This window comes from Leuresthes tenuis, unplaced genomic scaffold (assembly GCF_036924035.1).
Source record: "Leuresthes tenuis unplaced genomic scaffold, fLeuTen1.0.hap1 SCAF_16, whole genome shotgun sequence".
Taxonomy (NCBI): Eukaryota; Metazoa; Chordata; class Actinopteri; order Atheriniformes; family Atherinopsidae; genus Leuresthes; species Leuresthes tenuis.
Genome location: NW_027325370.1, coordinates 28,956,087 through 28,979,970, shown reverse-complemented (window position 1 = coordinate 28,979,970; position 23,884 = coordinate 28,956,087). Strand labels below are relative to the sequence as shown.

The 23,884-nt window shown below is 38.5% G+C and overlaps 1 protein-coding gene across 2 annotated transcripts; it reads left to right on the top strand.

The window, feature by feature from the left end:
• The first annotated feature begins 3,764 nt into the window (after positions 1-3,764).
• LOC140271546 (monocarboxylate transporter 1-like) lies at positions 3,765-17,468 on the top strand. 2 transcript variants are annotated; one of them, XM_072366806.1, is made up of 5 exons: positions 3,765-3,905; positions 9,273-9,576; positions 11,220-11,363; positions 13,926-14,738; positions 15,100-17,468. In XM_072366806.1, exons 2-5 carry the CDS (start codon positions 9,360-9,362, stop codon positions 15,384-15,386), a joined length of 1,461 nt encoding a protein of 486 aa, XP_072222907.1. In that variant the 5' UTR covers positions 3,765-3,905; positions 9,273-9,359; the 3' UTR covers positions 15,387-17,468. The 2 variants fall into 2 exon arrangements, with proteins under 2 accessions (XP_072222907.1, XP_072222906.1); XM_072366805.1 differs by having other exon boundaries at positions 3,765-3,932.
• Positions 17,469-23,884: the final 6,416 nt, after the last annotated feature.

Here is a 23,884-nt window from a genome sequence, read left to right as displayed (position 1 = left end):
TCCTTCGGAAGATATTTAGATTCCTTGAGATCCGTGTATATCCATATAATGGGAGAGAACGTCCACAATGAGCTCCTTGACGTCACCATCATAGAGGTATGTAACCTGTACATACCTCTATGTACCACACTATTTATGCTGCATGCACTCACTGCTTATTTTACTTCTGGTTAGATGTGAAACTGCATTTTGTTGCTCTGTACCTGTACATGTGTAATGACAATAAAGCTGAATCTAATCTAATCTAAAATCTTACTGCTCATCATCAAAGCCTTTGATGGCCTTGCCCCGAAACACATCTCAAACTTTTTGACCTGGTATGTGCCCTCCCGACCACTGACATCCAAAGACAGTGCTGTTCTTGCTATCCTGATGTCACAGTTTGTGACTAAGGGAGATCAGACTTTATTTATTAGAGTTCCCATCTTATGGAATTCTCTACCTGCTGCACTCACAGGCATATAACTTATCTTGAGACCTAAATTTCTCCTTAAAACTGCGTGTGTGTATGCATATGTATATTTTTCAACAAATACCCTACACTACAAGGTGTGTAAACCCGACAAGCAGTGAGTCATAACATACTGGAACAGCTTTGTTTGTCCAGTATGTTATGTATAGTCCAACTCGTATTGATAAAGACTCTCAGGGTGTTTAACCCTAGAATACTAACAAACACTTTTGAGTGCGTTGAGTCTATTTTGTTCAATAGAATATACCCCCCAAACATACTTCTCATCAAGACATATTCAAACCCAACAATACATGGCAAATTGAAGTACTCTCTTTTTATTTCCAGCTATACAATGCCTCATAAAACACCATGGGGGGGCCCTATAAAAAGACTCTAAAATTAGTGAAAAATTAGGGAACTGTTAATGAGATTCATAAAAAAGTTAAATGGATAATGCAGCTGGGAACTTGTTCTTCAGTCCACCCATTCCTGGGACATGGGTGAAAATCCCCCAACATTAGTGCTCTAGGATTAATGACACTTACCTGAGGAGAGGAGCATAGGAAACCAGAACACCATTTTCATGTGCGGCATGTATTCCTAAACCCCAAAATGTCGTTCTGAACAATTATAAAATCCAACACCCCATCTCACTTTTTCCTGTGCAGTAGCTACTACAGGGTTTTTCAACTCCGGTCCTCGGGACCCACTGCCCTGCATGTTTTAGATGTTTCCCTCCTCCTCCACACCTGATTGAAATGATCAGCTCGTCATAAAGCTCTGCAGTGGCATGACAAGGAGCCATTCATTTGAATCAGGTGTGTTGGAGGAGGGAAACATCGAAAACATGCAGGGCTATCTTCAGCACTATTATTTTTTTTTGTCTTGCCTCCCTCATATCTGTGTCTTTCTCGTTTTATTTCATGAGGTAGTGCTGAGGTCCTGAAGTGATTAACACAGGAGCTCCACAGGGGACTGTTCTGTCTCTGTTCTGATCTGTCTATATTTCCTTTTATCTGTTTTTTATCCTCATGAGCACTGAGAGCAGACAAACACACAATAAGCAAACTATATTGGTAATCCTACCTGTAGTAAATTAGAAGGCTGGATAAATATTTTGGAGAAAACGGCTGCCTGGTGAGGCTGCATGGTGGTTAACACAGTTGCCTCACAGCAAGGAGGTTCCTGGGCCTTTCTGTGGGGAGTTTGCATGTTCTCCCTGTGAATGCAAGGGTTCTCTTCTGGCACTCCGACATCCTCCCACCATCCAAAAACATGCATGTTAGGTTAATCAGCGATTCTAAATATACCTAGGAGTGAGTGTGCATGGTTGTTTCTCATCTATAATTGGTATACATGTATACTTGATAGTTTGGTATTTAATGAAGGGTAATTCAAAGTTCTTGCAGAAACACAATTGTTAAATTTTTTTCTTTCTCGCCTCATTCATTCAAGCCTAAGCATTTCACTGTTGGTGCCTTTCTTTTTCCTTGTCATTAGACAGAAACAGAGAGAATATTATGAACGATCCAGCAATGCACATTACTGTGGCAGAGACTTTGTTAAATGATGTCAGCTAGAAATATTTGGCAGAAGGTGTTGATGCCTGTGGTAATTAAGCAAATGCAAATTAGATATGTCGAGCCATTCCAGATGGAACAAAGCAAATCTTTCTACTGGGAGTATTTGAGGACAGAGTCCAATTATGTTTTTAGCTGCAGGATCATAGGCATGTGATTTCTGTTTGTAGCGGAAGAGGATGGAATGTTAATTAAATTAACTGTACATTAGCTTGAGAGGGGCTTTTTGTGTCGTGGGACTGTATAGGACAAGCAATGGTATCAGACATATGATAACCAATATATACTTGCTAGAAAACCAAGGGCATACTGTGCCCATTCTTGAGGGTAAGTGAAAGAAAATTAATTAAATTGCACAAAAGAGCTATAGCCTCTCATTTTTAGAGAACACACATGGAGATTTTTTTTAATAAATTAGTCATTTGTTTGTGTTACTCATCATATTTTACTTTTGTGGAAAACATACAAAAATAGTGCACAAAATCAATATCTTTCAACACTTTTAAGAGGGAATGCTTTGTGATCAATTGAGGGAAAAAAGACTAAGTTCATTAAATGCAATGATTAACAGAGCAAAATAGAGATAAAATAAAGATTCTACTAGACTACTACAGCTAAAAACAAATCTAGGGGCTACCATGTAAGAATTGTAAGAACTGTATCTAGAATGCATATACAATTTTGAAGTTCTGTATGAATGAGACTGTGTGAATGAGAAAATAAGAAACACATGTAAAGTACTTGAAGGAACTAGGCAAGGTTAAAAAGGCACTGTATAAGAACGGACAATTCTCAGTGGTAGCCAGTTAAGACACTTTAGATAGTTTTGGCTTATCGTGGACATGGATTTTGTCACAATCACTTCAGGTGAAACAGGAGTGTGATGGTTAATTGTATTGATTTTGTGTTAAGAGGAAGGAAAAGAAAAATCACATGGGCAGAGTGCAGAGCTCAAAGATGTGCGTCTCTAACTTGTATACCAAGAGCTGCTGATTGTTAACTGCTTTCTCTTTGTATAACACACACAGTCATGCCCTTTAATCATTTCTGACATTGTGAGTTTGTGTGTTAACCCTTAAAAGGGTAAAAAGTCAGAAGGCAAATGTTCAAAACAAAGTATTTTTAGTGTAGCTTGTGTCAATAATAGGGGGTTGACACAAAAAAACACTAGATCTGCATCAAACAAAAAATTTAAAAATAATTAACTGCATATGCGTTATTCATGTAAATATGAATGTCTGGGATACACAGGCCCAATTAAAACTAATGTAACTCATCCTTGATAAGTAATTGTACATAGTCTAAATTGTAGTTATTAAACAGTAGTTATTAATAGTTATTAAATTGTTCAGTTTGACTGAAAGGAATTGAATTGTAGATACTTTCTATACATAACGGCTTTATTTTGATTATAATACTATTTTAAGATTTTTAGATATTACAAATTGAGTTTTGACTAATATAATATAATTTGTATCAGTATAAGTGATTATGTTTATCTTGAATAACCACTGACAATTGTGTCTTTAATGCTAGTTTTTTTTTAAAAAACTGTCAAGAGTCTGTATGATTCAGTCTGTATGATTCAATTAAATGTTGTGAGAATTTACCATTAGGTACGTGCGCTTCTAACCGTGAGACTGGGCTCCGCCTTCATCGTACGTGTGATGTATCAGATTCCCTCGGCCCCATCACGTACAAAGGTCTCTTGTACGCATGCGTCCAAGTGTATAACGCTGCCACCATCGTCCAAACACCATATAGCTTGAGGTGTGTGGTATCCAGAGCGGTTACAATCAACGTGGTGCTGTTTTCTCTGAAAAGACCAACGTGGGGGACTGTCTTACACGCTGAAATCGGCCCTTGACCAGGTACAGCTAAGTCAACAAAATCCTAAGGTGAGTCAAGGTGTGTGTATGTAGACTAACGGTGTCAGTGTGGTGTTTCGCAACAAAGAAGTTTCCCTTGATAGAATGGTTTGTCCTTTTTTATCCGAACTTGTAATAATTGACAAAGGCTGTCGCGTTAGAAGAGCTAGTTTAGTTTCTTCATTAGCCTCTTGCGAGAATGACTGTATCTCTTCCGTATCGATTAGTGTTAAATCCTTTTACAACGATACTACACAAATGATTACATTAACGAGCTTTATAGCACCGCATTCAACCGACGTGATTCCATTCATGAAGGCCTCATGATGAGTCCTGCTATTTTTGCACCCCACTTGAAATCAGTAAACCTACGATGTAAGTTTTGATCAGACCTATTACAAACACTGTTGCTCGAGGAGCTGACGAATTACAACACAGTGAATTATGATACTGCTCAAGGGCACAACACTTGGAAGTGTACACCTCTGCTACATAATGTCAGCCTCAGTCATTTTTTTAGTTTAAACAGAAATGTAATAAACGTGGAACCTAAGCATAGTGTCATGAACAGCAGACGCATTCACAATCACCTTTCGAATATTTGACCATTATCAATTAAAAAAAAAAAAAAGTGGCAAAAACATACATTTTAAGTGACTTTCCAGCAATAAATGCTGAGGCATACCAATAATAATATAAGTCCTCCAACCCTGGTAGCTCAGCAAGTTTGGCACAGAGCCAAAACCACAAGCTTTTTGACATTGGTATCATAAGCCTTGGCTCTGATTTCCACTTCGGTGCAGCAGGGTATTTGACTGTTGCCTAATGTGTTATCTTTTCTGCATAGAGCTGCATAAGTTACACATGCTAGCTCTGCAGGTCGGAGTTCAATGGAAAGATTGCAGACAGCCACATGCACAGGGTGCTCTCATGCTGTCTACATTGTCCCAAAACAGCAGCTTGTTTATTCATAAATGTGTAACCTGGCAACACAATCTAATTGTGGTGCAGAAAGTGAGTGAGTAAAATGTGATTTTAAATTAAATTTTTTTCCCATGCACATGACAGACTTCAATCTTTCCTTTGACTTTACCAGTTCCCGAGGTTTTGTCCCTTGAACTCTGATGTTTCTGAATGTCACAGTGTAACAGTTTCCTTGACAGTCAGCAGAAATTCATTGGTAACTGGCAGATAATCTGGAGTCAATTTTTGAGGTTCATATTTTCAAAGGTTTCAGACCTCCAGAACTGTCTTGTAAAGCTGAAGAAGGCAAGAGACTTTTTTTCTTCTTCTTTAAACCTAGCCATAATGTTGCTTATCAATAACTAGCAGTGGGAAACACTGTAAGGGAGGTTAATTGGCTCGAGTTGGTCTGTCCCAAGAAGCTGTTCTAACTCGCAGAACAGCCAATCAGCATCAAATCTGATGTCTACGGTAATTGTACACATTTTCATATAAAGTTTAATAGCTTTCTGTAAAATGTAAATCCTTCACTGTGTAACAGGAAATTGCTGTTATCCACTCATGCAGTAGCAGTCATATTTCCTGGCCTGAACACATCTACATGTCAGTATTAAGTTATAGTCATTGCACCACTTCCTGGATGTTGGAAGTTAGTCTGATGTCACACGTGATCTAAAGCAGGGATGTCCAAAGTCAGACCTTGAGGGCCACTGTCCTGCAGGTTTCCCTGCTTCAACACACCTGATTCAGATGAAATTGATCTCTTCAAAAGATTAAGTTCTGCACAAACCTGCTAATGATGCATGAGAGCAACTCATTCTTTCACAAATGTTTGTAGAAGCAGTCTGCATGCCTAGGTGCTTGAATTTATACACCTATGGCCATGGAAGTGATTGGAATTTAAGTATTTGGATGGGTGAGTGAATACTTTTGGCAATATAGTGTATGTCCCCTTGTCAAAGGTATAATCTGCCTCTTAAATTTGTCAGAAAATGTTCTCAGAGGTACCTCTTTACTGTGGTTATCTGTCACTAATTAAGATATGCCAGGAAAATGTAAACGCTGCCAGACACAAGCTTACCTTCAGGTGCTACTGGAGGATTTCCTCCTGTTAAAAGGGAATTTTTCTTTTCACTCTCTCCTCATGCACACTCTGCACTCGGGATTGAATCGAAGAGAAGTTTCGGTGCAGTCTGGTTTTTTTCAGCTTCAGTCCTGAATGTGTTTGCTCTTAATAATTAATTGCTGTGTGTACATTATGCACTGTTGTTGTAGAGTTTCTTCACTTCTGTGCATACCTATATTCTTGGACTGCCAGATTGTTATGTATATTTTACAATAGTTTGTGGATTGGGCTATTTAGAACCATATTAATGCGAGTTCAGACCTTTAAGGTTTATGGGGTCATTAATGCTAAGCTTGTAAATACATGTAGGGAATATAATGTATTGTAATTAGACTATGTCTGAATTAAATCCAACGCAAGAAGGTGTCGTGTCTTGTCATTTTAACTGCACAGTATATTTTGGGTAAAGTTCCATAATCAAGAATTGCAGGTATCCTTTGCTTCCCTGCTCACTTTGAAGAGAATGTGTTACTGCTGAATGAATGGCCTCATTGAGAACTCTTGACTGAGTTGTTCTGCTTTACTAGCACTCGCATGCATACAGATGCATAACTGTGCTTTAGCAGAGAAGTGGAACCTCAGTGGAAATGACAGCACAGATATTCCTAAATGCTGTTATATTTTAGCATTCTTGCAAATATATGCACACAGTATTCTGTAAGTTATAAATGTTCTTTTGTTTATTTACTGAAGTCATCTGCACAAGTAGAATCTTTGCATGTAAAATCTTACTTTTGTCATCAGTTTAGATAATACAAGGCCACAGTCTGATCCATTGACAGTCCAACTTTTGACCCCTCCCCCCAAGTTGCTGCTTGTGAAGCCTTGTTTTTATCTCTACATCTGACCTATTTTCAGTTACGAGGGGCACTTTTTGTATCCATTATGGCTGTGTAATGTTTTAACAGTGTGCAGAATGTGGTGAGCAACACAGTTGGGACAATTGATTGATTGATTGATTTAGCTTATTAAAGTATTTTCTTAATTATTCCAATTGATTAATTGTGTAACTGGATCAGAAATACGTTTGCAATAATAAATGTAAATAGTAAAAAAGATAGTCTACCCCCCTGCCCAAACTTCAGCTTGCTTATGTTTTAATATTGGTGTCCTTCTCAACTAACAAGCCTACCAGTTTACATTAAGTTAGCTAATGTGAAACGTTACCGTGTGTGTGTTCTGGTCAGTGGACTGAACTGATATGTGAAGTGGATGCTTTCTGCTAAGATTCTGTTGCATTGCCTTGACGCTATTGTGGTTAGCTAATTCGGTTTTACAATGTACTGGAGCTGCAGCACATGGTTATTTAGGCACTTGAGTAATTCATGATTTATTCCATTGATTACTCAAGTAATTGAATATTTTTGTTCATGACTTGCCTACTGATTTAGCTACATTAAAATTCTAACATGAAACTTTACCTTGTGTGTGTTCTGCTCTGTGGACTATATATTTTTTTTACTGGGTGCTGTCTGCTGAGATGCATTGACTTTGTGCTATTTTGGTACACTAATTTGATTTTACAATGGACACACTGTGCAGTATTTTCACTTTGCGTTTGTTTTGAAATGGTCCCAATCTTTTTCTCTTATTGTGTTTGTCATTGTTTATTCGACAACCTTAAACACTCAAAGAGCCATTTGGACCAGTTTCCCGCAGAAAGGAAGCAACAAAATATCTATTGATATCTAAAATGAAGACATCACTGCATATATTGTTAACTTTATGCTATGTATAAATATATAAATATGGTGAGTTGCATTTATGAAATCAATGAACTGCTACAGAGAAAAACATTTTTATTTCTGCATGCAACAAAAACATTTTGAACTCTGGAAAAAAAGTTTTTGTTGAAGTGAAAACAAATGATTCTGACACATATATAATACTAAGCAAAGGGTCCTACTAATCATGAAAAGGCTGTTGAAGAAGCGATATGGTAAGATATTCTCGTCATAGAAATAAAACGCGTTGCTGCATAAGAGCAAATTTTTTTGTGATTAAACACCTGCTGGCAATAAGCATGTTGATGATAACTGTCCATGCGAATCTAATATAATGCTATACTACAAGCCACATTTACCAAATTGAACTGCCAACCTTTTGATTGGTAGTTGACTTCTCTTGCTTCTTAGCTACTAGCTGGTAAAGTAGTAGTTTCCTACAAAAATGGTGACTTATTTGGGACCTGAGACTTATTTTTGTCATTAGCTGAATGGAACAGATTTTGATTTATTTATTTATTTTCCAGCAGCAGAATGGGGGGTGGGGTTGTCTTAGTTAGTTAAAGTAAACTTGATCTGATCTTCAGGGTGAGGGAACTGAATTTTTGCTTAAGTATGTGAAAGTGCACATGACTGCGTGTTTGAAAGGTAATTGAAGCTGGATATGGCCAGTATGTGCGAGCAACATGAGAGGACCAGCAAGTCTTTTCCAGATTTACTCTGTAGCCCCTGGATGACATTTCCCCACATAATTTATGCACCAAAGGTCAAAATATATTCAAGGCTTGGGTTGTCGTGTCTGAGCTAGTATGGCATTTTGTGGATTTGATCTCCCCCACCCTCCAGAATTTCAAGGGGAATCAGCTGTTATGTTGGATGACATTAAGCTTTTTGTATTGGAGTGCTCAGTGCTGAATGACTGTCTCCAACAGTTTGTGATTTTACCTTACACGGTTTCCTACCAAATAAATAAACGTACACTAAGGGGACTTTCACACCAAGATCGTCCGGGGGGCCTTGGTTTGATTGGGCAAATTTCACACCTTCATTTGGTGTGATTCACTTTCACATTGCCCTTCTGAAAGCGGACCAAACTGCCTGGATAATGTCACACAGTTGGAATAGTTGTTAGTTTGAGCACTGACCAGGAAGGAAAAAAGCACGAGGGAGAAGAAGCCAACTCATCGATTGAACTATTACATACATCACATTCTAATCCTTAAATGTTCATCAGAAAAATCAAACCGTACAACAGGGAACAACTTACAGTATTTTTCTTCTGTCAACAACAGTAACATTAGCACATCTTGTAACTTGACATTTTGGTTGCTTCTAAAGGTGTCTTTGTCAGCCTCTTCAGCTTGATAAGAAACTCGATTGCATGGCTGTGCCGGTGCAAAGCTCAGACAGATTTGTTGTAATTATGATATCCCTTGAGTCCCTTGACTGTCAGAAGGGGCAAACGAGCGAAAAACGAGACTTTAAATAGAATATAGTTGAGGATGAATGCTTCTTTTGTTTTCTTACACAATCTGTTTTGATTTTTTTTCCCAACAGGTGCTGATCGTGTCTCCTGAAGTTCACTTGTCCCCGTGCAGCAGTTTTTTGACTGGGTTTGCAGCTTGTCCATCGTCCTTAGCAGACATGCCTGCAGCGGTGGGTGGGCCTGTGGGGTACACCCCACCTGAAGGTGGCTGGGGCTGGGCTGTAGTGGCGGGTGCCTTCATTTGCATTGGCTTCTCCTATGCCTTCCCGAAATCCATCACTGTATTCTTCAAAGACATTGAGGTCATCTTTGAAGCCACACCCAGTCAGGTGTCCTGGATTTCTTCTATCATGTTGGCTGTCATGTATGGTGGAGGTAAGACATCCTGAAGTTCTGAAGGTTTGTTTCTCAAGGCCAGCAGAGTAAGGAATAAGCTTTTGTTTTGTCAAGGAAAATTTTTTATTTTGTAGTCGAGGTATCTTTATTTTGTAGCTTTTTTTTTATTAGTTCTCCAGTCAATTAATTTACTTTTTGGGGCCTTGATGTGCTCAAAAAGTCATGAAATTTTGTGTGCTACCAGAAATTGCAGCTTTGTTTAAAAAGGGAGTTTGTTAAAATGTAATGACATTACATTTTAACAAACTCCCCCTACATATTTGACTATATGGCTCTTGAATTTGGTGATTACTGCGTCACAACCCAGTTTTGTAGGCCATGACAAAAAACAGGAAAGGACAAGCAAGATGCGATCAATATGAGTTTAGTTAAGCTATAAATAAGCAACTAAGGATTAGCATTTCAGTAATATAAGGGTGGATGGGTGATTAGTGCTAGTGGTGAATTAAACAAAAGCAGACATCAACCTAAAGAATGCGTGGCAGGGATGAGAGAGAGAGAGAGATTGCTGGAGCCTGGGCCTTTTTATAGCCTGGATGCACTGGGCCCATGTGATCTGGAAAACAAAATCTACCCACTTAGGCTCCGGTAGAGCCACCTATGGACAGACATTTTAAGAAAAAAGCCGGTGTTAGACCTCAACTCTGCCTTCAAAACAATCATCCCCAACACCTATTCAGAGAATTTTACTCACTTGACATCAATACCCACTGTGCAACTGGTTACTGAACTTCACCGACAGACTACAGGCAGTACGAGTTGCAAAAGATTCATGAGACATCATCATGAACACTGGTGTTCCCCAGGGCTGTGTGCTAAGCCCTCTGTTTTTCATTCTGGTAACCCTGTTGTACTTGGCACTGCAAGATGGCACAATAGCAGTGGACTTCATCAGCAATGATGATGATTCAGCAAAACAAAGGAGATCCCCCTTGACTTTAGGAGTAAACTCATACCACACACCCCACTCACCATCCAAGGCAGCGCTGAGGAGTCTGAGTTTCTGGGATGTATATTCCAGACAACTTGACATGATCTACTAACACCACCTCCCTTGTCAAGAGGGTACAGCAATGCCTACACTTCCTGCGCAGAATGAGGAGAGCTAACATTCCTACTTCTATCCTCACTACTTTTTACAGGGGTATTTTTGAGAATATCCTCACCAGCAGCCTCTCAGGCTGGTATGGCCGCTGTGTGTATGTATTTCATAATATGTATGTGAAAGAGAGAGCTATATAAATATTGATATGTATGTGAGAGAGATGCATGCATATATATATAGATATGTGTAAGAGAGATGGTCATATATAGATGTGTGAGAGAGATGCTCATGTGTGTAGATGTGTGAGAGAGATGTATGAATATATAGATATTTGTGAGAGATACAGATTTAATGGAGAAAAATGCTCAACATTAGTCTCCATTAGTCTGGAGTCTAAAATGTATAAAGCTGAACAATTAAGTCCTGTATGAGTGCATTTTCTGTAACAGTACAGTAATTTTTTTGTTTCTTTTTCGTTTGTTTGTTTCTTTTAGACCTACAGCATGTACTGTTGTTTTCACTGCAAACTTAGGCTTTATATGATAATGATGTTTTTCTCACCTCTTTTTTTCTTTAGGCCCAATCAGCAGCATCCTGGTGAACAAATTCGGAAGTCGACCAATCATCATCCTTGGTGGCTGTCTGGCTGGGTCGGGACTGGTTGCAGCTTCTTTTTGTAACACTGTGGGGCAGCTGTACTTCTGCATTGGAGTAATAGGAGGTTAGTGTTTTGTTAGTTTATAGCTCTGCTCTGTCCAGCTTCCTTGCATGCAGTCTCTTCTTGGTCATGTGAGTTAAGGCTGGACGATAAACCGATCGTAAAATTAGATTGTGATTAAATGTATCTGGATATCAGTGATTAGCATGCAACATTTTCAGTCAATCCATCCACACACCCAGCTGTATATTCCTCACAACAATCCAGTCCATTAGCTGGCGGTAATGTGCCTCTAAGCTGGTTTCAAACTGCCAAGAAAACCCTTAAAGGAAAAAACACGACTACTTACCAGCGGACTTGGGAAGGAAACTGAGCAGAAATGTAGGAGAGAATGACTGTAGTGGAAGTCAAGTGAGACTGAGACTGAACTTAACTTCCCAAAATGTTGAAGTAGATGACAAAAAAGGTCTCACTACATCAGTATGGAAGCGGTTTGGATTCAGTAAAAATGATGAACAGATTTATTCAATGAGCAAACTTTGTTGTCAGTTGATGAATGCCAAAATAAGAAACATGACTAATTTGTTTAATCACTATGCAGAAAACATAAAAATTCCAGCCAAAAGCATCATCTCATCATTTGTGGCTGCCACCTGCATGAAAATCATTCAAAACGAAGCAGAAATTAGTTTAGTATTTCATAGCAAAAGACATTAAATGTAGTGATGTGTCGAGGCTTCGAAGCGTGCGTAATTGTAATGAGTAATTTAGGATATGTTTTGTGAAGCGCGTATTGAGGCGTGTGTCGATGACGTATGTGGTGACGTTCGAGGCCTCGCAAACCGGCCGTACCACATGACCGCTTCATGAAGGCTTACGTGCATTATTGTTCATTGTTAGCTGCCTTTTTGTTATGGAGCCATCCAAAAAGAGATGTTCTCCTGTCTGGGAGCATTTTGAGCTGATTTCTCCTAATAAGGCAGGCACACAATAATAATTGTGTGAAACAGAATAGAAATACTTAATTAACCCCATAGAGAAATTCTTGTAGCTTTGTTACAAGAACACAGAATGAATAGCATATATATTAAATATGATAAATACGATTATATTAATTATTATTATTATGGTGGACAACATAGTGTGAAGCCACGTTGTCATTTCAATCATCACCTGCTTTACATTCATTGTCCACTTGATGGCGCAGTCGAGCAAATGAAGCGCCATGAAGCTTCGGCCCATTTTTGAACTACTTGGATGGAAAACTTCAGTGCTTCATGAGGCTTCGTCTCGTCATCACTAATTGAATGTGTACGGGTCTTGTGACCCAGACTTTTTATGGAATTTGTGATTACAGTTAAAGATTTCAGTTTTACATTCATCTAGTTCTATTCAGTTCCTAGGGGAGAAAACTTTGTTTGATCAAGATCGAGATGGATCAATATAGAAAGTAATACCGTGATATTTTTTGCCATATATCCCATCCCTAATGGGACTTATAGAGCTATATCAAAACTGAAATTACAGGACAATAAATGTAATGTTATCCTCTGAAACCCTGAATTTAACAAGAGATGGGAGATTATGTCGTTAAGAGAAAACCTACAATAGCAGAACCAGCTTTTCAATCTGTTCTTTTGCAGTGGAAATTTTCCCCCATCTGGAGACAAATGGTAGCTCCTAAAGCTTGAGAAGTTTCTAAATCTTTAAAACTATATGCTTCTGACTTCATTTCGTTAATAATACTTAAGGGCTTTTCAACAACAATTATCGTCCTCTGATAACTTTCTGTCCTGTTAATGTCATTACTGATATTTCTGAGTACCTTGTATGTGAGCTTTCAAATGTACATTAAACACTTTCTTTGAAATCAGACTGTCTTGGGTATAGTCTACCCCATTGTAGTCTCTTTGCGCTTTCTTAGCTGATGTCCTCTGATAATTGCTGATGTATCATCATAGAAATGTAGTAATTATGTATAGAAATGTATTGACTCATAGAAATGTATTAATTAAATATGCCCTCATAGCAACAGTTACCATAGCAGAGTGGTTGATTGTCCAAACTCCTCTTGTCCATGTAGAATTTTGTGGACAAACGGCCTTATAGTTTTCTATTTCTTTGTTTGCACAACTTGCAGTTACAGCAGGTCATCAACATCCATATTTAGACCAGGGTACAGATTGAGTGCCAAGTGCAGACCTGACATCACTATTTACCGAATGTTATTGCTCTGCTGTGTGGATGCTCAGTTTATTGCTACAGTTACTATGCTCGGCTTGGACGGCCTTAAGGGAGCTACATTATGTGGATGGTGTACATGGGGTCTGATTTTAAGCTGTAGTTTACATTTTTATCTAATTTTTTTTCTTCAAGATGATTTTCACTGAAATGACGTACCTGCTTCTTGCAGCCAAAACAACCGAATTATGAACTCATTGATTGTAAACCTGAAGGATGGGGCCCCATCGATTTGACACATATAAAAATGATTAATTATCGCTGTTTAGAAAGAAAGTGTCCCTCTTTTTTTGGATCCCTTTCTCTTTATTTGTATGACTGGTAAATGTACGTTAAAAAAAAAAGTTCATTCTGAGCCCCTTCATACTCTTTCTTTTCTTTTAGGTTTGGGACTAGCATTCAACTTGAATCCTGCTCTCACCATGATTGGTAAATACTTCTACCTACGTCGGCCCATCGCCAATGGCATTGCTATGGCAGGCAGCCCTGTGTTTCTGTCCACTTTGGCTCCTGTCAACACGTGGCTGTATGATGAGTTTGGGTGGAGAGGCAGCTTCCTCATCCTGGGAGGTCTTCTGTTAAATTGCTGTGTGGCTGGTTCACTGATGCGACCCATTGGACCCAAACCTCAGCCATTGAAGCCCAACCCTGAAGAAGGTGTGAAAGGTGAAGTTGAAGCACAGCCACAGCCCAAGAAAACAGTCATCCAGACCATCAACTCCTTCATTGACCTGACACTCTTCAAACACCGTGGCTTCCTGCTTTACCTCATGGGCAATGTTGTCATGTTCTTCGGACTGTTTTCTCCACTTGTCTTCCTTTCTAATTACGCCAAGAGTAAGGACATCAGCAAAGAAAAGGCAGCCTTCCTTCTGTCCGTGTTGGCTTTTGTTGACATGTTTGCCCGGCCTGCCATGGGCCTACTGGCTAACACCAAGTGGGTCCGCCCCAGGGTGCAGTATTACTTTGCTGCTTCTGTTCTCTACAATGGCGTCTGTCATGTACTGGCACCACTGTCAGTGGACTACACAGGATTTGTGATCTACGCCATCTTCTTTGGCTTTGCCTTTGGCTGGCTCAGTGCAGTGTTGTTTGAGACCCTGATGGACCTGGTAGGAGCACAGAGGTTTTCTTCAGCTGTGGGTCTCGTCACAATAGTGGAGTGTGCGCCTGTGTTGTTGGGACCACCACTAACAAGTAAGACATCCAGCATGCAACACAGCAAGGAGAGGGGTGTGTTGGCAAGGGCATTTACAGCAGTGGGGACATTCTGATCTGTTGTGGTCCTTTTGCTCATCTATTTTCACATTTCACTTTGAAAGGCAAAAGCTATTGATTGTCAATGGCCATTAGTCTACAAAGTATTGGCCAGATTTACCATTCAATTTTGGCCATAAAATTTCAGAAAACTAGCACGGGAAATGTTTTGAGTTTGCTGTTGAATATGACAAAACCATAAATCTCAGTGATCCAGGAATTAATTAGATTTCTTAGATTTAATTGAAGTTCACTTTTCACTGAGGAAATAATAACCTGTTCTTTGTCTTCTCACCTCCAGGCAGTTTCTATGACTACTATCACCATTACAACTATACCTACATCACCTGCGGCATCATCCTCATGGTGTCAAGTGTTTTCCTCTTTGTGGGTATGGGCATCAACTACCATCTGTTGGATAAAGAGAGGAAAGAGGAGGAGAGAAGGGAAAGGGAGGACCCCAGAGATGAGTGCACCGCCATGTTAGAAGCTCCCTTTCTATCAAAATCAGGCAGTGGGGCAAATAATGTCGAGTTGGCTGCTGTCACACTGGATGATGTTGCAAAGATGGATGAGGACACTGCCTAAGGACAAAATGGATAAAACTGACTCAAGAGGGACACACACACACACACACACACACACACACACACTTGACCCGCAACACTCAAGCGCAGCAGTTACAACCACACAGTCTTCATAGAGAAATATCACCCTTTTACGCAATCTTGAAGCCATATAAACCAACTTGTCATTAAAATTTGAGACCAGTTTGGGTTTGGCTGACTGCAAATCAGTATTTCATCATGGTCAGACATTTGGTTTCTGTATTTTATGTGCCTTTGATAAGCTTGAGTGTTAAGCACAGGCACCACTTACATAACACCAGATAGATGCAACTGTAAGGTAACAGTCCAGTAAATGACTTTATCTCAGGGTCTTAGAGTGCTGCAAAGGTCCACAACCTCACACACTGCTCTTTAAAGATCTGAGGCTCGGATTCTATCTGTATATTTTCTTACAATACTAATAAATGCTCACGTTAATATTATTAGGGGTAGTTGCAGTATATGCTGTGAAAGAAGTAAAAAATTTACGGTTAATTTATGCTTGAGAACACAAATTGAAATGGGTCTAAAAGAATGAAGCAAAATTTCACTAGCTCAGGTAAAAGTATTGTTTTTCTTGGTAGGAAAGATGTTTTAATGAAGAATTTCAAGTAACAGAATGATCAACTTTATGATCATGTATGTACTCACTCTGAATTATTTCACGAGTAATTTTTCCCTCTTTTTTTTTTCATTTTGTCTTACAGCAACCTTTAGTGTTTTTAAAATTGTAATGGACAAGTTATGGTTATCCTATTGTAGAAATTCCTCTAAAGGATTACACTTTATCTCTTTAGTCAATGACGGTTTGGCAAGATGGTTTTAATTGATTTTAATATACTTTGATTTAGAAGGGGTGTTAGCTAATAGTCTTATACTGTAACTCGGTTTCATAATTTCATTTGAAATTCAGCCACAGCAGTATCAACATGTCCTGAAAGTTTGTCTTGAAATGTAATAGAACATTTCATATCATCATAATTCTAACTGATAGATGCCCGTCAATGAGCGATTTCGTTCACTGTCAGCATGAAACACTTTGTCAGGAATGTGTGTTTTTTGTTTTCTCCTGTTGACGGTTGAGGTTTCGATTAGAGGGAACAGAAAACATGATGTTAACTTGCAGTTTAACGATGTACAGAGTCAAGAGGTTGAGTCACAGATGGCATAAAAAAGCCCAAACTGATAAATATATAGTATGAGCAACTTTATAATCTTGGATACTCTGAAAGTGAATGTTTCTATAGTGGGAAACATCTTTTTTAGTAAGTTGCTCAAGAAGGCCCTCATTTGGAGGTAAATGTCTGAGGAATAAAGCTACAGCCAGAGGTGAACATTTCTCAATGGGAATATAAAGGTGTTTGTTTACAGTGTTTCATTTAGTTTGAGTTTATGGCAGTTAAATATGACCAAACTCTTCAGAAGACTTTTTTTTGTGTGTATTTTTATTTTTTTTTATTGTTGTGTTGAACTAAAGTCACCTTGTTATTCAAGGCATTGTGGGTACCAAGGTAAAACGGTTTTCTCTCGTTCCTGCTGAAGTATCCATCTGTCCACATGCTTGAATCTGAAGCACGTATGGATGGGTCTGCATTTCAGGGAAATGGGGTATGATCTGCAGACCGATCTGCTGTCTTAGTATGTCTACATTCACCTGCTATAAACCCACTTTTTCAGTAACGGCAGACTGGCATAACATTTGTGACATGATAGCTACATTTCAATACAATATACTGTTATCACACAGGCTAGTTTGTCAGATACTAATTGACGGAAATCTGTAGTTAATTTGCCTTTGAGACCAGCATTTCAGATGAACATGTGACACATGAACAAACAACATAATTAAAGGTTAGTGTTTTATAGTTGAGATTTCCTAAATGGTACTATACTTAGCCACAGCACCTTTATTTCAAATGAACAAGTAATTGTTGCGTTTCCTGGAAAACTAGTTTTTTGTTTTTCATTTTTTTAGTTTTAGTGAGTGTTTTTAATGTTTGTATGCGTGAAGTTTCTGACTGATACTGATGAATAAATGGCTTTTAAGACAAAACTACTTGGATTCACTATTAAAAGTTGCTTTAATTTTAGATTGCAGTCAGATGCAGTTTTCATATTAAAATATTTATGTCTTATGCCTTTATGCGTTATCTGCAATATTTTACTAATTTATCAAAAATGTGGTTTTGTATGCACAAAAATTTTTTGTGCATACACTTGTATGTGTAGATCAGGTTTTACATATTTGTACATCTCCTGCTCTCAAGTCTGTGAATTGCATTACATTTGTGGATTATTGTCAATTTGGGTACCACAGCTGACTGAAAAATATTTGCAACCCATACAAGACTATGCACAAGTGCACACAACAGTCCACAAATAACGACATGCACAAATGGGTAGTTTCCTCTTTGTTTTAATGTAGAATCACGTACAAAAATGCAGAATATTTAGACTTGCTTAGCTTGAGAAAATGTACAAAAATAGGGTGCAGTTACTCGCTATGCCAACGGGTGGCGATATACAGACAAGGACAGCGTTGCAAAATAGGTTAATTGCAAGTGAGGGCTCCTGGGTATGTGCACAACTTTAGTACTTTACACTCAGAAGAAGGCTGTTGGTGGGTGGGTTCTCTAGCTTCTAACCTGTCTTTGGAATTTCTGCACACAACACAGATGGCTACCGAACACTCAATGAACGCAGGTATATAATCAAGTCCCCCAACCCAGAGATGATGATTCTGCCATTAATTCACCATTAATGGCAATCTCCATTAATGTCATGAGATTATTTCTAAAGAGACCGAGATGATGCAGTGCAAGTCAAATGTTTGTGGTTGGAGGAGTTGGCACTTTTGAAACTGCTTGAGGAAATTCATTGTATCAATATATTTTCCACCTTACTGTCTATGAAAATTGAATTATTTTGGGACTATCTAATGTACGATTTAGCACTATATGATACCTATCCCAGTTGTGGAGCCATTGATACAGTTGTCTCCTTGAGGGTGACTGATTTGTATATTGAATGCAATGTTGTCTTTTTTATTTTTTTGTCTTGGACCTTGAGTCTTTAATAAAGTTTGAATTGAATTAAATTAAACCTTGTAGCACGACAGCACTCACAGACAGTGATGAAGTGTTATACAAAGTGTTATTTGCCTCTCAAAATCAGTTCCAGTCAGCCCTGGCTGGTTACTCCAGAACTTGCTTCTCTTCTGCATGTTGTTATGATGACAAAGAGTGCCTGTTCTATAGGTAAAATGATCAGTAGCTACATAACTGTCAACCACCCTGTCAGTCAACTCACACTAGGATTTCCCTTCAGCTCCATAAACCACATACTGTGTGCCCATTGCGTCATGAATAACATTATTCTGCTCATCAACAGAATAAGTCTAATTTAGTTGACCTTAGGATACCTTTGGACAAAGAGATCAATGTTGTGCCATTTTTAAAGAAGAAGACTAAATGCAATTAAAAACAGATTTTTTTTTTACTGTAAATAAAGTTCTTGATTGTAAACAAGAGAACACACATTAAGTGCAAGAACAACGGTGTACATAAATGCAGTTACAAAGGGTAGTATATTCAAATTACAGGAGAATTCTCATACACTCTGTATTTGCAGAAGACAATAATTGACATGTTTGTTTCTTTTCACAGGTTGTCTTATCAGCAGTATAATAATCTTTAAGTGAAAATTAAATTAAAGTGCACACATTCAACAATTAACTATAAATGCTAAAATAATACAATAACAATGCATATTGCACATTGACTTTAAAAATAAAGACCAAAAAATAGTGATGAGGTTTTTTAAGATCAAATCAGGTTTAAACTAGGTTGACAAGCAAAGATATAGACCAAAGTAAAATTTATACCAAATGAGATATCATGTTAAACTTTAATTTAAGGTAAATGAAGAAAGTCAGAATATTATCTAATTATGTTTATCTAATATTATTTCTAAAAAGTTTACTGTGAAGTCCCCCAAAAATGCTTATGCATGTAGTATGCATGCTTATGCCATACTACAATATATCTACAACACGGAGAAAGTCATCCAGTTTACTGGCCATCATAGTTGTTGCAAAATGAGTAGACATGTCAGCAGTTTGAAATAATTGTCATTAAATTAGTTGACTTAAATTCTTCCTTTTTGATAAAGCTTATAGTTAGGGATGGCTCAGGTGACCCTGAAACAATTCATAGTTATACTGCTATAGGTCTAGATTGCTGGTGGACCTCCTACGATGCACCTTTCCTCCCTCTGCTCTCTTTACTATCCATGTACATATGACATAATTGGTGTCATTAACTTGTGTTTCTCTTTCTTAGCAGGTATCCCTGGCCTGGTTTTATAGTGCTTGTTGCCCCCTCTTCCCTGTCCCCAGCCAGTCAAAGCAGACCGCTGCCCTTCCAGTTTGTACCTGGAATTAAAGTATTTGACAGTTAGACAATTTTTTATCACACATACAATATAACTTGTTTTTGCTCTTCTTTCCCATTTTTTACATACACACTGTTCCATTACAAAGGACTTCATTTTAGTGATATCAGAACCATACCTGGGTCTCAGTGGCAGTGGAGAGGATGTCTCTGTGGATCATTTTTGCATAAGTATGGAGCTTCAGGTGATCCAGCAGCAGGCAGAATGCCAGCAGCATGGCCATGGGTAGGATAGCCAGGGAATTTGCTCCTGGATGGCCCACTCTTTAGACAAAGATGTTGTTGGTGGGTCTGGGTCTTTTTTCTTTTTCAAGTATAGAACATCACAATTTTAGCCATTAAAAGGCATGATCAGAATAAGAATCACCTGTTCAGCTCTTCACCAGAACCCTTCAATAAAATAAATAAATTACAGAGCAAACACAAATAAAAACCTAGCAGCTGTACAGACCACACATCTGTGATTTAAATTCAATAGATCAAACTCGGCTCAGCATCTTTGAGAACAAAAGACATGGGGGTGTCCATGTAAATTTTGAAGATGCTGTGGTTGGGGCAACAAAAATGGGCACAGCCCACATTTTCTCAACAGAAACAAACATTTACTGGCCATAACTTCTCACATGTAGGCCCTCAAAATAAGTTAAACTACAGAGTAAATCCCCTCTTATGGTATCATAGCGACACACATGTTCTCTGAGAGGTACTGAACCACAAAGTTTACTTCCACTGAGCACTGATGATAAACCTGCTACTGCAGACAGTGGGAATGGCTTATTTTAGTAGCTGTACATGCTTTAAAAATCTGTTTAAAGATGCTACTTTTGGTATAAAACTGTGTTTTTCATGTCCCATAATTTCCTACCTATTAGCTACCTCGACTGATATTACAAAATAAGAAACAAAGCAAACAAACCCTGTCATCAACACCAACCTTACCCTGTCACTGGTCTGCTGTTTGGGGGTTTTGCTGAGTCTGACTCAGCTTTTTCTCTCTGATGTCTGTTGCCCAAATCTCTTCTATCTGTCTCAGCCATGTCAGGGTGTATAGAAAAAATTATGAATTAATAATGCCCAACCATTATTTTTATTTAATGTTATATATGACAACAAGGATATCTGACTTCTATTTAACATTTTCTTCAGTTTTCCAGTCTAAAGTTGGAAATTTAATTTGATTTATTATTGTATTTGTGACATGTCTATTACTACCAGCTGATCATTATGTTACTTTGACGGTCCTATCTGTGGCTCAGTGTTTTCCCAGCCAGGGCCAGCCAGTTAAATGTATGGCTCATGATAATATTGTCCCTAAAAATGAGGGATCACTTCCAACTGTCTGTGGAAAACTGTAGATGAACGAAATGTAAGTATTTGAGAAAAAACAGCCTGTCAAGTATTTTTCTACTAGTTTGGTGTGTGATAAACTGAGCTTGGTTAACTGTGTATGCTAGTGTGAGCTCTCAGGCTAGTTATGCTATGCTCTTTCTTACATAATACTCCAACAGTTACTGAGTGTAGCTATTGTCCAAATTTATGTTAACCTGATTGCTCAAAGCCCAGAGCTGTGGGATTTGCGTTATTTTAAATTGGCACTCCCCGCAGGTTTGGGCATTTCGAAACTATGCAGTGTGGTGTATTTGAGTGAAATGGCATACTCGAAACAAAAAAGAGGAGATGTTTTCCTGCATTCCTGTTGTGTATGAGCCTAATGAAAATGTACCCAGCACACATGTTGCTAACAGCATTGCCATACAGGTTAGGCATGACCATCACATCGAACTATTGGGGCCTGAAAACCAGCTAACAAACAAGAAAAAACTTTCAGAGCATATTCAGATTTTTTTGGGGATAAGAGACAATTGAAAATTGACCAAGTATCAGTTTGCTCAGTTTCTTTAAGTCACAGGCTCTGCTGCTTCTGCCTCAGATTGCTGCTCGGCAGATTGGGCTCTCCAAAGCAAACTTTTAGAAGATATACAATATCTCGATGCAGACATTAAATGATCTTAGCTTCCTTAAGAAGTGCAGTCTGTTATGTCCTCTTTTGAAGATAGATCCTTATGTTGCATTTTCAATTTAGTCTACTGTTCATGTGAACACCCAGGTATTTGTAAATCTCAACCAGCTCCATCTGTTCTCCTACGATGGAAATATTGTTTGGCTTATTCCTGGTCCTTATAAAATCCACAATCATCTAATTTGTTTTGTTTGTATTCAAGATGAGGTTATTATTCCAGCACCACACGACAAAGTGAGTGACCAGTTCCCTGTTCTCAGCCTCTTGCCCGTCACTGATACTCACAACAACTGCAGTCTCTTGGTCAGGTAGTCACTTTTAAGATTAGGCTTAAAACTTTCCTTTTTGATAAAGCTTATAGTTAGGGATGGCTCAGGTAATCCTGAAACATCCCATAGTTAAGCTGCTATAGGCTTAGACTGCTGGGGGACCTCATCTGTCACACCTTTCCTCACTTTGCTCTCTTTTTTCCCTGTTTAATTTCTAAAACGATATTATGTACATGTGACATTATTGTGGTTATTAACTTGTGTTTCCCTGTTCCAACAGGTATCCTTTGAATGGTGTTATGGTGTTTTTTTCTCCCCCTTATTTCTGTCTCCTCAAACCCCACCTGGTCGAGGCGGATGGCCACCCTTCCTAAAAGGTTTCTTCCTGTTAAAAGGGAGTCGTTCCTTTCCACAGTCGCCTAAGGCTCAGGACGGGAGATTGGACTGAAGACAAGTTTCGGTGCAATCTGTTGGTTTCCTTAGCTAGGATATTCTTTTTCAATTGGCTCTATATGAATGAATTGGATTATTTTGAAATTAATTAATTGGATTTAATTGGATTATGATTACAATGAATTGAATTCCAATTGGCTTGAATTGGGCTATGTTATTTAAGTGCCTTGAGATTGTAATTTGGCGCTATATAAATAAAACTGAATTGAATTGAAAGTCAAAAATCAGACACTGGAGAACTCAAAGAACATGATTCACACTGTGCTGCCTGATTTGTCCAGATGAGAGTGAGCTCACTGAACCAGGTAGATGATGGCATCTTCAGCCCCAATCCCAGTATGATAAGCAAACTGTAGTAGGTTTATTTCGCGATAATGGTACATGTAACAAATGTGGTCTTTTTGTAGTTTTGGAATCTAACCAGTGATGACATGTTTAGCTGCATGTCATCCTTCAACCGCTGGTTGTCTAGATGGTGTCCAGCAAACAACGTCGATTACATAGATAATTGGCAATCTTTCTGTGGAAAGTCTGATCTGATTAGAAGAGACAGCATCCATTCCACTTTGGAAGGAGTGGCTATCATTTCTAGAAATATGGCTGAATTTATTCGTCATCCAAAAATATGACAATCCAGAGTTGAGACCAGGATGCAGAGTTGTAGTCTAACACACTTCTCTGTAGCATCCCAGCTTCTTACAAAAGCCTGGCTACAGTAGGAGGCTCATGTTAGTATTAATGAATCAACTTCCTCCAGCTACATAAATTCTCACATTCCTTCAAACCACAGGCAGAGGAGGAGGAGTGGCAGCTATCTTGAAATCAAGGTTATTAAATCAGTCCTGGACCCAAGACTAGTTTTAGCTCTTTTGAATATCTGATACTCAGTTTTTCCTGAAAGCAGAAATCACAAAAACCTCTCTACTTGTTGTTGTGTATCATCTACCTGGCCCTTATTCTGAGTTTCTATCTGAATTTCTATCACAGTTAGGGCTGAGTACAGATACGGGTGACTTCAATATTCATGTTGAAAATGATAGCCTTAATATTAACTAAAATTCTATATTAGGTTCTAATTGGATTTTCTCAAAGTGTTCACAGACCTTCGCACTGCTTTAATCATACCCTTGACCTTGTGCTGACTTATGGCATTGAGAGTGAACATTAGAGTGTTCCCTCATAACCCTGTCTTGTCTGACCAATTTTTGATAACATTTGAGTTTACATAACTTGACTAAACAGCTTCTGAGAAGAATTCTACATATAGAAAGTCAGAGCTCCGTTG